General features: G+C 35.4%; 1 protein-coding gene across 5 annotated transcripts in view; it reads right to left on the reverse strand.

The window, feature by feature from the left end:
- Positions 1 to 16,819, reverse strand: part of LOC150100590 (uncharacterized) — a 154,850-nt gene that overhangs the window by 64,908 nt on the left and 73,123 nt on the right. For all 5 annotated transcript variants that reach the window (XM_090401658.1, XM_090401654.1, XM_090401656.1 and 2 more), the window contains one exon: positions 6,294 to 6,924. In XM_090401658.1, the coding sequence (XP_090257784.1) occupies positions 6,294 to 6,924 (631 nt within the window). The remainder of the gene's footprint in view (positions 1 to 6,293; positions 6,925 to 16,819) is intronic.

Genomic DNA, 16,819 nt, shown 5'->3' on the forward strand with positions numbered 1-16,819 from the left:
AAGTAGAAAAAGCCATCAAAGGCTTGAAATATGGAAAGGCAGCAGGAGTAGATGATATTCGATCGAAATGCTGAAGTATGGTGGTATAAAAGTTTTACAGTAGCTGGACTGCATAGTTCAGAAAGCCTGGACAGAGGGACGAATTCCCGATGATTGGAGTAGAGCTCTAATAGTACCCACATATAAAATGGGAAATAAAACTGAATGTGAGAATTACAGAGGTATTTCCCAACTGAGTGTTCCTGGCAAGATCTATGCAAGTATACTTGAGAAACGGTTGAGAAGAATTCTGGAAGGAAAGCTTGGTGAAGAACAAGCTGGATTCAGGCCAAATAGAGGTTGTCAGGATCATATCTTCACTTTACGACAAATAGTTGAGAAAGCATGGGAATATAACAAAGATCTGTATTTAAGTTTTGTCGATCTGGAAAATGCATATGACAAGGTGCTAAGAGAGAAGCTATTTAATATGCTACAGTTATATGGTGTCAATGGAGCATTATATCAAGCAATACTTAGTCCGTATTTGCATTGTAAGTCAGCAGTTAGAATTGAAGGAAGTACAGGAAGTTGGTTTAATGTTAAATCTGGTGTGAGACAAGGATGTACATTATCCCCTCTGTTATTCATTATCCATATGGATCACATTATGAAGGAAAGTGGTATTAAACATGATATCAAAATTGGAGATGTTAATGTCAGCTCCTTGCTTTATGCAGATGATGTTATACTTCTAAATAAATCCGCTACAAGATTCCCTGACTTAATTGAATAACTGTTGTAACAGATATGGTATGAAGGTCAGCATTAAAAAGACAAAGACAATGAAAATAGGTAGAATTGTTGAAAATGTCAACTGTGTTGTGAACGGGGAACCTGTAGAACAAGTAAAACATTTCAGTTACTTAGGAATGATTTTTAGTGAAAATGGTAAATTAAATATGGAAATAGACAACAGAATCAACAAAGCTGGTATGGTGGGAAGTCAATTGAATAAATTCATTTGGAATAAGAGAGAAATTAGTCAGAACACTAAATTAGCTGTATACAAGACAGTGTTCAAACCAGTTTTAACTTATGGATCTGAGAGCTGGATCAGAAGTAAAACACTTGACCAAAGACTAGAGACCACATATATGAGAGTCCTGAGAAAGATTAGAGGCGTGAACAGATAGCATCAATGGCAATATCATATTAAAAACGAGAATATTAGTAAAGAACTTGACATTGTCGGCATTCAGGAATGCTTTAGCAGAGCTAATCTCAGGTGATTTGGTCACTTAAACAGAATGGGCGAGGAAAGATTAGCAAAACAAGTGTTGACCTGGTTGGCAGGAAAACGACCCAGAGGAAGACCAAGATATAGGTGGATTGATACGGTACAACGTGCCTTAGACGATAGAAATATAAGATCTGATAATGATAATATTGGAGTCTTGACAAGTAACAGACTGATTTGAAGGAAAATTGTACACAGGAAGTTAGTAATGATATAAACTTTTCTTGTAGTACTATCGTATCCTGTACACCCCTTGAGGGTACATGTCAGGAATGTGATAATGATGATGATGGTTGTCTATGCAAGGGAAAAAGCTCAGGCAGATCACATTTATCAGAGGAGAATGTGAGACGAATTCAACAGACTTTTGAGTGTAGCCCAAACAAGTCAACCCACAGAGCAAGCAGAGAACTTGCACTACCGCAACCAACCGTCTGGCGTATGTGGAAACGCCATTTACTGTTCAAACCATATCACCTATAGCTGTTTCACGCTGTTCGTGCAAATGACAAGGTAAACCATGTCAAATTTTGTGATCATATGCTCTACAACATGGAAGATGACACTTTTCTGGTGCGTTTAATTTTCAGTGAAGAAGCAACGCTACACCGAAGCAGGAAAGTAAACCGACACCATGTTCGCATATGGGGACCACAAAATCCCCATGAAACATTGCAACATGAGAGGAACTCCCTGAAAGTTAATGTGTTTTGCGCCTTATCAAGAAAAAGGTTTATGGACCTTTCTTTTTTGCTGAAGAGACCGTTACTGGGGTAACGTATCTGGACATTCTTGAAAACTTGCTTCTTCCTCAAATGAATGAAGATTCAGAAGACGTCATTTTCCAACAGGATGGAGCTCCACTCCATTGGCACCAGGATGTTAGAGATTTTCTCAATGAATTTCTACTTCAGCAATGGAGGTCACATCGGGAATGAAGACCAAGCGCTTCATTTCTGGCCCCCAAGATCTCCTGATCTCACACCATGCGAATTTTTCTTGTGGGGGTTTGTAAAAGATGCAATTTATGTACGACCTCTACCAACAACTTTGGTTGACCTAAAAAATCGTATCACAACTGTGGTGAACTCAGTGACACAAGACAACCTTCTTAGGGTATGGGATGAATTCAGCTACCATCTTGATGTTATCCGTGCGGCCGGAGGAGGGCACATTGAACATCTATAAACTTTATTGTGAGTATAATCAAATACTTTACATCATATTTGTCATTAGTTCTATGTTTGATATATAGACTTACAAAAGTGAGTCCATCTTTTTGACTCACCATGTATTTTGTCTTACTAGTCTTAATCTAACACTAGATTGCTTGAAATAAACAGCCACCCTCCTGCCTGTCTCCTATTCTTTATGGTTGCAATTCATCTGCTATCATCAACAGTACTCCTCCATCATCTGCTGTTAGGCAAGTCTCACTAATGCCTATAACTTTTGGTGAGGTTGCACTAATCAATGCCAAAAACTCATCCCTCTTGTTCCTGATACTACTGGCATCAGTATATAAAAATGGCTACATTTCTTTATTCTCCCACCCATGTTCACTTTCTGAATTGACTAACCTATTCAGTATTTTTGCTTGAGAGATTAGATTCCTCACTTGGTCATTCTCACACTCACTCACTTCATGGTTGCCTTCACACAAACTCACTTGCTTCCACCTTAATTGCTTAAGTTTTCCCTGAATTCGTACATCAGTATGCTCGGTAAACAAAGCTCTCTCCAGACATTTAACACTAAAACCATTCAGATGTAGTTCAGCCACATTGTACAAATCCTTCTTTCAGTCAAACATGTATCACAAATCCACAAAATTAATGCCTTGCTCCTCAGTTCGCCTCTATTGTAGCGTGGTAGGAGATTCACAATCTTCACCTTCTCGCTCTTCAGTTTTGCCTCTTTTAACAACTCCTTTACTTTACATCCTCCATCATAGAATACTTCTCACCTCTCAAATCGTTGGCACCAACTAAGACTAAGACAATCATTTCTTTCGATTTACCTTTTTTGCATTTGGATAGCATGGCTAATATTGTGAATTTCTGCACCTGGGAAACATAATTTTGAAATACTTTCGTTTCAAAAAGGATAGTTATTTGAAAGCAACTATCCTTCAAAGTGAAATAAAATTATAGAACTCCCCTCCCCTCATTATTGAGTATCCATACATAATTTTCTCCTTTACTTGTTTTTCTTGTTTGTTCGGTCGGTCTTTATTATTCTTTTGGATCACCTACTTCTTTCTTTTTCCAGTCCTGCTTAACTCTTGCCGATTCTGCAGTTTTTCAATTTTGCACTTTCTTCTATGAAGGATAACATTTTAGTGCACTATTTCTTTATTGATATCCATTTTGTTCTCTATTTCCACAGCCGCACGTTCCATGTTATTAACATAATTTTCCATCTTATCATTGGTATTTGTTGCGCTCTCATCACCTAATGGACACTCACTTTCAAAACACTCAATACATTCTCTCCACTTTCAACTCCCTTCCACACATTCTTTAATTTTCTCAATGCATACATTTTGCATACACTGCACTGAGTAATATCCCACAAATTCAATTTGCTGAACTACATGGTCTTTTCCACCATTGTTTGTTGCATTGGTGCCATGCCGAAAATATTCCAAAAAATTTTTTTATAAACATACTAATACTCTAAAAACACGAAAATTCACACTAACATGCTATAATGCTTTAATTTTCTGATGAAAAAACAACAAAATAGATAAAAATTGCTAATTTTACACACGCGCCAAATTACACAACCACTCACAATATAACCTCAAATCCCAATCCAAAAAAAAATATAAAATGAAAATTATTAATTTTCATTTTATATTTTTTTGAATGGGAGAAAATTTAGAATTTTCCATTTGATTGAAAGTATGTAAGTTATATTACAGTTCAGTAAACAACAACTTTCCATTAGAAGCACACTAAATACAGGAAGTCAAACTATTGTTTTTGTATAGTTTGTTCTGGAAAATATGTCTCCTGCTTTGGGAATCTTCTAACAGCTAACTTCTATTGTTTGTTTGTGAGAAAGACATTATGCTGAAAATGTTATTTACTACTTTTTATTTTTTTTAAAAGTTATTATTATTATAGTAAAGCCAGTCTTATGACATTTTGCTCTACAACGATCTGCTCATATGACGCTTTTCAATTATAACCAGTGCCCCTTTATATGAGGGGGGGGGGGTATGAAAAGTTCTGATGGACAACCAGAAAAAAAATCAATTAATTTTGTCTTCTTGTACATCCTAAAAGAAAAAGAACAAATTATTACAATTTGATGACACATGAGGTCAAAGGATTAAGATATGTTCTTTCTTGTGGTTATATCAGTTTCTTAAATATCATTTTTGTTCTAGGTGTTTATCAAAACATTCCTTCCTCCCCATCGCACAATTGCAGCAGTTGCTCATACGGCAGTTTTAGCAACAAGCGGTTCTACCATGAAACAATCGCTACACATCTCCACGGTTGTTCATTTACAATGTTTGATGCTCGTTATGTCTGTGTTTTGGTGTTTCGTAGGCTGCGAATTATAAATTGTTTATACCTATTATTTTCTTTTATAGTTGTTAATAATGTCATAGCTTTGTAAAATTCCAAGTATGGTTGCTATTGCTCCCAACAAAAAGATGTCGCATAACATTACCTACCAAGAATAAACTGATTCAATTTGATGACAATAGTGTATCGCAGAGAGGCCGTAGGCTAAACTTACTTCTCACTACTGTTGTTACTTTTGTTAAAAACAAAGATAAAGTTCTTAGTCAAATGAAAAGTACAACACTAGTTAATACTGCAGTTATCCATAAAAGTGACAATCTTATTGACAAAATGTGCAAACTTTTAATGCTGTAGATTGTTGACTAAACAGGTCGGTGTGTTCTTTTAAGACATGCAACTCAAAAGTTTCCGAAAATTATCTAAATATTTCTTTTGCGTAAATGATGCAAATGAATGCTTTATTTATGTTATTTACACATTTCAAACATTATTTAGTCATTATATGCATTCTGCAAATGATAAAAAAGGCAGTGATTAACTATACAATTCAATTGGCTGCATGGTGATGATCTCTCAAACCTAATATGTCGTACGACTGGGTGTGCATGTATTATTATTAATATTAAGGCTGTGTAGCTCGGTGGAAGTGGCACTTGCATCCTCTGTGCTAGGCTGCCTAGGCAAACACTATAAGATAGACTTATAGTATTCACATTTTCTCTTTTGGTTGGCATTGACATTTGGGTCCCCACTTCCTGCTTGTAGGTAATAGGAGGGGTGAAATGTTTGGATAGCCTACAGAAAGAAAACCTGCATGGTGGTATGGATGAATACCATGGTGACAGTGCATTTAATAGTCTTTGCTATGTTGTCTATCCCATCTAGAGCTTGTAAGAGAGCTTTTGTTTGTAATCAAAGGGTATTTTGGCAGTCTGATAGGTGTTGTACAGATTCTCAAAACATGGACAAAAAATACTGGGCCACATGGGATGGACCCCGCAGGAATTTTATTTTTTGTAGCATATAATAAAGACAGCTATTTGTTCGAAATGAACAAATGTGGTTCTTTTATCTCGATGTACAGACTAGGGATCAATTAAAAAAAACCTGTCTTGTTATTTAATTGAGCACTGTGTAAAGTATCTGAAAAATCGGTACTGTGATGTTTTGTAGCTTACTGTATGTAAGAAAATAAAAGTTTGTCATGGACAACAATGTTATATTACATGTTGTCTATGACAAACATATATACATGCTATATTTTATTGTTTTTTGTTAATATTATTGATAATGCATCAGACACAAGTGGAACCCATGGGATTTTGCAAGTTCTAACAAAGGTCTGCAAACTGAAAAACTGATAAATTCAAAATTATTTGGACAGCGAGAGAAGAGCACCCGAGGAATCTTAGATTTAAAGAGTAAGGAATTAAAATTTCAATGCAAAAATACAGGTAAGCAGAAGTACATACCTGAAACTTTTCCCAGTTTTATCTTGTAAAATATCAAAATCATAACTAATATTTACACGACAGAAGGAAGCAGAGTGTGACAATATAGATGGAGCTGCATCAGGCCTTGAAATAATTGTATTATCCATAATTAGAAAATTTTTTGGAACCGGGATATGACATTTCTTTGACACGTTGGGCATAAGAAAATCACATTCATTTGTAGAGTTATCCACTAACATAGGAACAGGTTCAGAACTATTTAAAGTATGATTAAGCTGATTTCTTTCTTCTTCAGTAAGAACAAGTAATCGTAGCTGATTTTCACCATCTGGAATAATGTAGAAATTTCTATCTTTTAATGAGTTTATAGCATTATTAAAAGCTGTTTTACATGCTTCCTTTTTATTATTTGCTTGGGCTTCACTTATCAGTACATTTTCAATGAAAATAGAACACAAGAAACCTGGGTTGTGAGCAGGTCCCCCTAAAATCTTAAACGAACGCGTCAGATGCAACTGTTCTTTATTAGTAGCCCACATAAGAAGGTCAGTGGCAGGTCTATTTGTCTTGTTCTGTGATATGACTGTTTCTGCCAATTTATTAAATTTTAGTTGAAGTTCTTGAGAAGATTGATCCGTATCTGGTTTACCTATATAAAGGAAATAAACTGAAATTAGTTAAAAACAACTTTTATCTTATAATTATGTGCTTAATACATGCAAAAAAATTGCAAGACACACACACACACAAAATCCAACTCAAAAAATCACCACAGCTTTTCATTATAGCATACTATTCCTTTAGCAATAACAGGAATTTAATAGTTGCTAAATTCTGTAAAATATACCTACTAGTTTCACTACCTTCTTTCATTAGCTACAGACTGCCAAAGAATGCTATGCGATTTTATGTTTGTTAGTTAGCATAAATTTTTGTCTTCTAACAGTTTTTTTAGTATATGAAATTAAATTCAGTCAGCTTTGTGATCTTTGTATTTATATTTTTGATGTTTAAGTCATGAAGAAGCCACAGTTCTATTTCAGATGGTGAATCTAGTCAGTGCATTTTACATAATTTAATGACTAATTCCTTTTGCTACTGAACACCTTAATTGTAAAACGCTTACATTTAAACTATTCCTTTTTAACCTGAAAGGATTTTGGATTAATGAACAAACTAATTAAAAGCTTAAATAATAACATACTTTTGACCAAAGATGTGATTTCAAGTGGCTATTTTTTGGCTATATTATTCTGTATTGCTGTTCTTTGGTTTGATTTTTGTGGATGTTTAAAAAATTACTAATTATCTCTCTTCACTTTTTTTTTTAGAATGGTTTGTTTTCAGTTTTATTTGAGAGCAACTATCCATCAAAGTGAAATAAAATTACAGATACTGAATTAAGCATATTCTGATTGATATAAAATGTTTATAAAAAATCATTTAAGTTTCTGATATAATTAAAATTAATATTTTAAATTTTTTTTATTTATTTTAATAAAAAAATAAAAAAAATTAAAATTTAAATTATATTTAAATACTAGTCTAATATTCTGAATTACTAAAGAACCAAACCTATTATTGGTGTTTGTTTTAAATGCCACATGCATATAGCCATCTAACATTTGAAATAATATGTATTTATGCTTGTTATAGTGTACACAATTGTAAATAAGTTGAAGAAGAAGAAAAAAAAGTATTCTTTGTTTTTTAATTTTAAATACCATTTGTCACTTCCCATATGTTTACTACTTTTTTTTTAAAAAAAAGATTTTCACATGGTTTTAATTCTCCAAATGGCATGGCTAAAATTGTTGAAGCCTTGTAAAATTAAAGCAACCCCCCTCCCCCCCAAATGATTTCAGAGTTTGTTGACCTTTGGCACAGTTAAGCAGTTTCTTTTTTTCAACTTGGAAAAAACTAACTTTAATTCCACAATTCAGTGAAATCAATAGTAAAACATGCACAAGTACATTTAGAATCAGGAGGTCAATGAAATGCACTCAAAGTTCACTGATGGTAAGAGGTGAAGGCTGGTTACCTACAGATTTCAAAAAAAGTGAATTAATACTTTTGGGGAATGGAAATACATAATTAAAACAAAGGTTCCCAAACCTTCTCAGTTCACAGGTACTTAAATTTTTGTTTTATTAGAATTCAAATATCAATTAAAAATAACCACAACTATAACTGCTGCTGATATGCAGTACTTGCAGAATGATTCAAATAGGCTGGAATTGTGGGTGTGGATAATGGATGTCAGTTCAATGTCAGTAAATGTTAAGTCATGCACTCTTGCATGATTAGATATCCAATTGTATTATAGTGGTGGAATTATGCTATAAGAAACTGATCGTCCAGATAGGGATCTTGGAGTGTTAGTAGATAGCAAGTTGAAGTTCAGGGATCATGTAGCAAAGAATGTAAATACAACTCAAAAGATAATTGCAGCGCTGAAACAAACTTTCACATGTAAAGATAAGAAGTTATTTTGTCTCTTTACAAGGCCTTGATAAGACCTCTTGGACTATTGTGCTCAGGTCTGATCTGCTGGTTTCTGTGGTGATTCTGATGTATTGGAGAGTACAAAGGAGAGTGTGTTAAAAATGATATCAAGATTGTGGAATACTGATTATGAACACAGAATGAAAATCTGTAGCCTACAGACAACAGGAAAAAGAGGGGTGATATGATTGAGACATACAAATATTTGAAAGGGTCATGCAGGATTTCAGTTGATGGAATTTTTAATTTTATGAAGGGTGGTGAAAGGACAAGAGGGCATCCTTGGAAGCTGAGAATGAATGATGCTAAAAAAAGAGTGAGGGCTAGATTTTTCTCTCATAGGGTAGTGCGTGATTGGAATGGACTGCCACTGGATGTTGTGTGTGCAAGCAGTGTGAACGAATAAGTATGACAGCTGGTGGTGGAGCATTTGGCCTTTCTCAATGAGTCCCAGACTTCCTGGAGGTCACTCTTAATAGTAATAATAATAATAACTGTAAAATCTTAGCACTCATTTTACCCAAAATAACAGTATTATCATTAATTAACAATAATGTAATGATTAAATGTTAATTACATCAACTCATTAATTAAAAATAATTAATTACTGCACCTTGATTAAAGCACACTTTGAAGGCATTCCATTTCTTACCATTCAATGATTCTCTGTTATGTGAATGTAGTCAGCTCCAATCTGTGAATGCTGCTAAAGTATATTGTAATATAGTCAACTCTCATTATATCAACTGTAGGATCCACAGGAAGCTTGACATCTTATATGCTTCTCATTCGTAACTAAGTACTATATCTTATATGGTTATATATGAATGCAAACAAAAGAATGCCAAATCCAGAAGATGATCAGCACTGACACCACTAATCTCATACATTTCCATAATAAGTTGTTCTCTTTTCTCACCATGAAGATGTAAGCTTTGTGGAGGGAAGAGGAATGAGGAAAGCTGCCAACCATGCAAATGAATTTGGTGCACATGGAAGACATAAACAGCAGAGAGGGAGGAAAATATTTGTTTAGAACATATTTTTACATAAGTATGAGCAAACAAACATTCACTCATGAAATACCTGCACGACTATACTACTTGTATGTAGAGGCTGCTGCCTTCATGAAATTACCTCTGGCCCATTGTGCACAGCAGATTTCTTTTCGCACATGTATACTTTGTAGCTCAGTGTATGTGGTGCTTGAACACCGTGGTGCTTCGCTGCACGAAGGAAGACTTGGTTCAAATCTAGTCAGCAATTAGAGGAAACGCTTCTAAGGCTTTTTTTGACTGGTTCCAAAGTTAGTCAATCTCTGGTATGGGCAAGCGAGTTTTTTCTCCTGGAAACTTGGGTTTTTCGTCCCATAAACTCAAGAAAATTGACTGTAGAACCCACACTATTTCAGACATTAAATATATTTTGTGAGGGAGACCACGAGATGGCAGCACTTGTTGAGCCATCTCTTCACTGCGTGCCGTTTAATTAGTGATAGCCTTGGTCCAGCCAGCTATCTCTGATTGGGTACCACTGGAGATTGAACTGGCCACTAGGTCTCAAAAAGTTGGATAAGGCTAAAATGGCCTCGCCTACTCCTTATACGGGAATAAAAAGGTGTTAGTTGATTTTTATATATCGTCATCATCATCAAATGCCTGATGATCATATATACCTTCAAGGGGTGTACAGGATATGATTGTACTACATGAAAAATTTACATCATTACTAACTTGCTATCTACAATTCTCCTCCAAATCAGTCTGTTACTTGACAAGACTCCAAAATTATCAGATTTTATATTTCTATCGTCTAAGTCACTTTGTACCATATCAATCCACCTATATCTTGGTCTTTCTCTGGGTCGTTTTCCTGCCAACTTGGTAGAGAACACTTGTTTTGCTAATCTTTCCTCATCCATTCTGTTTAAGTGACCATACCACTTGAGATTAGCTCTGCTAATGCATTCCTGGATGCTGACAATGTCAAATTCTTTCCTAATATCCTCGTTTTTTAATATGATATTGCCATTGATGCCATTTGTTCATGCCTCTAATCTTTCTCAGGACTCTCATATCTGTGGTCTCTAGTCTTTGGTCAAGTGTTTTACTTCTGCCCAGCACTCAGATTCATAAGTTAAAACAGGTTTGAACACTGTCTTGCATAGCTAATTTAGTGTTTCGACTACTATCTCTCTTATTCCATATGAATTTATTCAATTGACTGCCAACCATACCAGCTTTGTTGATTCTGTTGTCTATTTCCATATTTAATTAACCATCTTCAGTAAAAATCGTGCCTAAGTAGCTGAAATGTTTTACTTGTTCCACAAGTTCCCCGTTCACAACACAGTTGACATTTTCAACAATTCTACCTATTTTCATTGTCTTTGTCTTTTTAATGCTGACCTTCATACCATATCTATTACAACAGTTATTCAATTTACTCAGGGAATCTTACAAACTTGTAGTGGATTTATTTAGAAGTATAACATCATCTGCATAAAGCAAAGAGCTGACATTAACATCTCCAATTCTCATATCATGTTTAATACCAATTTCCTTCATAATGTGATCCATATAGATAATGAATAACAGAGGGGATAATGTACATCCTTTTCACAAACCAGATTTAACAATAAACCATCTTCCTGTACTTCCTTCAATTCTAACTGCTGACTTACAACTCAGATACAGACTAAGTATTGCTTGATACAATGCCCCATTAACATCATATAACTGTAGCGTATTAAATAGCTTCTCTCTTAGCACCTTATCATATGCCTTTTCCAGATCGACAAAACTTAAATACAGATCTTTGTTACATTCCCATGCTTTCTCAACTATTTGTCGTAAAGTGAAGATCTAATCCTGACAGCCTGTATTTGGCCTGAATCCAGCTTATTCTTCACCAAGCTTTCCTTCCACAATTCTTCTCAACCGTTTCTCAAGTATACTTGCATAGATCTTGCCAGGAACACTTCTTCTTCTTCTTCTTCTGCAGCTTCTCCCACTTAAGTGGGGTCACTGTTTATTATGAGTCTCCTCCATACCTTCCTGTCTTGGGCTGTCACCACATCCAAGTTCTTCATCTTCAAGTCCTCTTCTACCAGCTCCCTCCATCTCTTCTTTGGCCGCCCACGCACTTACTGAGGAACACTCAGTAAGGAAATACCTCTGTAATTCTCACATTCAGTTTTATTCCCCTTTTTATATATGGGTACTATGAGAGCTCTACACCAATCATCGGGAATTCGTCCCTCTGTCCAGGCTTTCTGAACTATGCAGTGCAGCCACTGTAAGACTCTTATACCACCATACTTCAGCATTTCTGGTCGAATATCATCTACTCATGCTGCTTTTCCACATTTCAAGTCTTTGATGGTTTTTTCTACTTCAAGTACGGATATGTATTCCTGACTGTATACTGTTGAGTGTTTTTTACCACTGTGCTATCACTGCTTGTTTCATTTAGCAATTTTTCGAAATAATTACTCCATACTTTAAGGATATCTTTTTCTCCTGTTTTCATGTCACCGTTATCATTTCTAACTCCTTTTACAGCACTCTTTCCTCCATTTGTAAGCTTTTTCAACAACCTCCAGAATATCTTGCCACCTTCTTGATATTTATTTTCTATGTTCTTGCCAAAGTCCTCCCATGACTTTTGTTTAGCTAGTTTTCCACAGTGTTTCGCTTTCTTACATTTGTCTCTGTATTCTCTAAGAGCAAAAGCTGACTTATTTGCCAAAAACTTTTGATATGCTTTCTTCTTTTCCTTCACTGTCTCTTTAACTTCCTGTGTTCACCATGGAGTTCTAATTTTTCTAACCTTGCAGACAACCTCACCACATTGCCTCTCTGGTTGAATCAATCAGGGTTTTATTCACGCATTGCAAGTGAATCTCCAAGGTTTGAATCCTGTTCTCAAACTCTTTCATTTTTTCTTCAATAATTTGTGTATTTTAGTCTACAGTTCACATCTGAGAGCTGCTCAACTTTTATTCGCTTTAAAACTTTCTTACATGTTATTCTTTTCAATATGAAATTCAATTTTGTCCTGCTCAAGACTAAATAGCAATCGTTTCCAATTTCAAATCCTCTGTACACTCTGGTGTCCTGCACCAGGGAGAAAACATCGCTATCAACAATAGCAGCCAATGAGACTTTTCTAATTCCTCACCTCTTCCCTCCATGTGAATTTGTGCACATTTTTCTGTTGGATCATGGTGTTAGTAATAACCAGTCCATGTCCTGAGCAGAAATCCAACAGGTATTTGCCATTATCATTAGCTTTGCTCTTTTCTCCAAATTTTTCCAAAATATTTTTGTATGTCTGACAATCATTTCCTACTCTGCTATTTAGATCTCCAACAAGGACCAACTTTTCCTTTTCCATTGTATGTTGCTTTCTCTAAAGCATCAAAAAATTCCTCCAATTCTACCTTAGTAGAACCTTCTGTGGGACCATAGCACAAATATGTCTCATTGTTCAATTCCCCATTCTGGTATTTGCCCACCTCACTCTTCTTGAGACTGCCTGCCATTCAAGTTGTCAGGTATTTAGCCTCGTATTTAGTGTTGAATACTATGGCTACTCTTTCTTTTCCTTGATTGTCATTGCCTGAATATAACATTTTGTATTTGTTGTTCAGAAAGATCTCACCAGTTTTTGTCTTTTTTGTTTCAGTCGCCCCTATTGTGTCGATCTGGTACTTATCTAATTCCTCAGCTAGCTCCATTTCTTTGCCATTCAGGCTTCTTATGTTGATAGTACCGATCTTTAACTCTGATGATGTTGATTTCGGGTGTGCTTTCAGATTTGTTCCGGTAGCTGACTTTCGCTGTTCGCTCTGTTTCACCGGCGAAAACAATGTGGGCCTTGTTTAACTGGGCGATGTTGTACCATCATTTTATATATTGGTTTAAGCCAATAAGAATACAATTTGGTCGGCTAAATTCGAAATTGCCAGCCCATCCTCATTCATTCAGTATCCAGGTAGATACCCAACAGGGTTCACCATGAGAAGGTGAGGATTGGTCATTAGGTCAGAAGCATTCCTTTAAAGGCTATGTGGAGGTCTCCTCTCAGTTATACAGCTTCTGCTGTAATTATATATATATATATATATATATATATATATATACCATATATGTCGGCTTATAAGACGAGACCTAAATTTTAGGCTATTTTTAGGTTTTAAACTTATATCAAGTTGTATAAGATGACCCCCCAATTTCTTGTTTCTTGTATTAATGCAACGTTAGGTATTGTTGTTATATCCATTATTTTAATATCTATGCATATCCGTTATTTTTTGCATAGCATGGATTTACTATTTATATGAATTATCCTAATTAAAAGTGATTATCCCCAATTTTAATTAGTTATTAATTTGCGTTTTTTTTAAATTTTTGGATTATTAAAATTGTTATTTAAAATCATGGAATCAGCAACAAAATGAAGAAAGTATGAAGCTCGATTTAAAATAAGGGTAATTGAAATAGTAAAGCAAACTAATAACTGTGTTGCTGCAAGAAAGTTTGACATAACCGAGAAGATGATAAGAGAATGGATGAAGAAAGAAGATATTTTAAAAAAATTGCCAAAGAAGAAATGTACAATGAGAACGGGGATCACCCGATGGCCACAACTGGAAAATCACGTTGCAGAATGGGTATTCGAACAAAGGCAGAATGGTTATATTGTTACAAGAAATATGATTAGAGTATATGCACTAAAATGGTCAAGATTGAATCCGGATGAAAGTATAGAATTTCAAGCTACTTCAGGATGGTGTAATTGTTTTATGAACAGATAAAATCTGGTATCCAAGTGTGAGCAAACAAAGTTTGCGCCTGAAAGTATCTTCAGGACTGGGTTAAGGTGGTACACACCAGGGCAACTCGTTGCAAAGGTGGAGCAAGCTACCAACACTCCTATCCTAGTATCTCCTATAATGCAAAACACAGCTCCTTGCGGATATGTCTATTGTTATGCATTAAGGGAAGGGCCACTACCCAGACCGGTTTCGACCTTTATTGAGGTCTCTTCAGTGGGAGCCAGGCCCAAGTCGACTTGGGCCTGGCTCCCACTGAAGAGACCTCAATAAAGGTCGAAACCGGTCTGGGTAGTGGCCCTTCCCTTAATGCATAACAATAGACATATCCGCAAGGAGCTGTGTTTTGCATTATAGGAGATACTAGGATAGGAGTGTTGGTAGCTTGCTCCACCTTTGCAACGAGTTGCCCTGGTGTGTACCACCTTAACCCAGTCCTGAAGATACTTTCAGGCGCAAACTTTGTTTGCTCACACTTGGATAAAGGATTAAACTAAATTTATTATACTCTAACCAAGTGGAAAATAAACTTTCAAAATCTGGTAATACGACAAAAAATGAAAATTGCTCAAAAACTACCAGCAGATCTTGACCACAAACTTACCAGTTTCCATAAATTTATTATTCAGTTGAGACAAGAACATAAATTTCTATTGTCAAATATTGGAAATATGGATGAAACTCCTATGAGCTTTGATATGATAAGCAATAAAACAGTGGAGTCTAAGTTCGAAGTACAGGTCATGAAAAAACAAGGTTTACAGTTGTGTTGTCATGTTTGGCTGATGGAACCAAGTCAAAACCAATGATCATCTTCAAACATCAAACTAAACCTAAGATAAAATTTCCTTCAGGTGTTTTTGTATATTTTCACGAAAAAGGATGGATGGACGAAAATGCGGTGAAATTATGGATAAATAATGTGTGGAACACACGACCAGGGTATAATGAAGAAACGCAGTTTATTAGTATGGGATATGTTTTGTAGTCATTTAACCGAGAATACTAAAAGTCTTCTAGAAAAAAATAACAGAAAAATTGCTGCTATACCAGGTGGTTTAACTTCTATATTGCAACCACTAGACGTCTGCTTGAACAAACCATTTAAAGATCATATGCAAGAAGAGTGGAATAATTGGATGTTGACTGGTGAAAAATCATTTACAAACGGTGGATCTATGCATGCTACATCACTTGATATGTTATGCAATTTTGTGATCAAAGCATGGAATAAAGTAAAAGTAGAGATTGTAATAAAATCATTTAAAAAGTGTGGTACAGAAGATGATCTGATGTGGGACACTGATGACGATGAAAACAAAATCACACCGGATTCGAACTGGGATCCATATGATGATCATTTAAAAAATGAATCTGAAGAACTATTTTCAACAGATGGAGAAAATTAACATGAAAATTGAGGTTAACAATTATTATTTGTTTTTTAAGACTTACATCTATTGTAATATTTTAAATAAATTTATGTAACAAAAAATTAATCTGATTTGTTTATGAATTCCACTCATGACAGATAGTAAACCTATCATACACTTAAGTACCATGGATGGGCTAATGTTAGATAATCTGGTTTCTGTACTCTAGAGAATGATGCAGAATTTTATTCAAGCTACTCCAGGATTCCAATATGTACCATTTTAAAGGTACATATTGGAACATTCCCAAACATCCATGCCAACAGTGGGATTCAAACCTACAGCCTGCTAGTCAAAAGGCAGGTACACTCACCATTCAGCTGACTATGTGGGCAAATGAACAAATCAGCACTTGCCAATTTGTCTCACTCTATAGGTTCAAAGTAAATCGGGCATTTCTATCATTTTATATAATGCTTGTTTCTAGTAATTGATTGACTGATTTAACCATTCAGTTGTGTCCAACTTTTTGTGACTTTGTAGGCAAGTCTTCTCCATGCTATCCTGTAAAGCACTGCTTTTTTCAGTTGTTTGATGTTCATGTTGGTATCCACTTGAATGGTGTTGATTCAGCATGTTCTTTGTAGGCCCTTTCTTCTGGTTCTACTGACCATTCCAGTTATCACACATGACGTGGCCAAAATAAGTTAGTTGTGGTCTAGTGATTTTAACTTTAACTGATGTTGCTGGTTTTATGAGCTCCAGCACTTCTCTATTTGTCACCCTGGCTGTCCATGGTACTTGTAACAGTTTCCACTAGCAACGCA

The sequence above is a fragment of the Typopeltis vanoorti genome, chromosome 12 (genome assembly GCF_054136105.1).
Source record: "Typopeltis vanoorti isolate ZY-2024b chromosome 12, IOZ_Tvanoo_1.0, whole genome shotgun sequence".
NCBI classification, from domain to species: domain Eukaryota; kingdom Metazoa; phylum Arthropoda; class Arachnida; order Uropygi; family Thelyphonidae; genus Typopeltis; species Typopeltis vanoorti.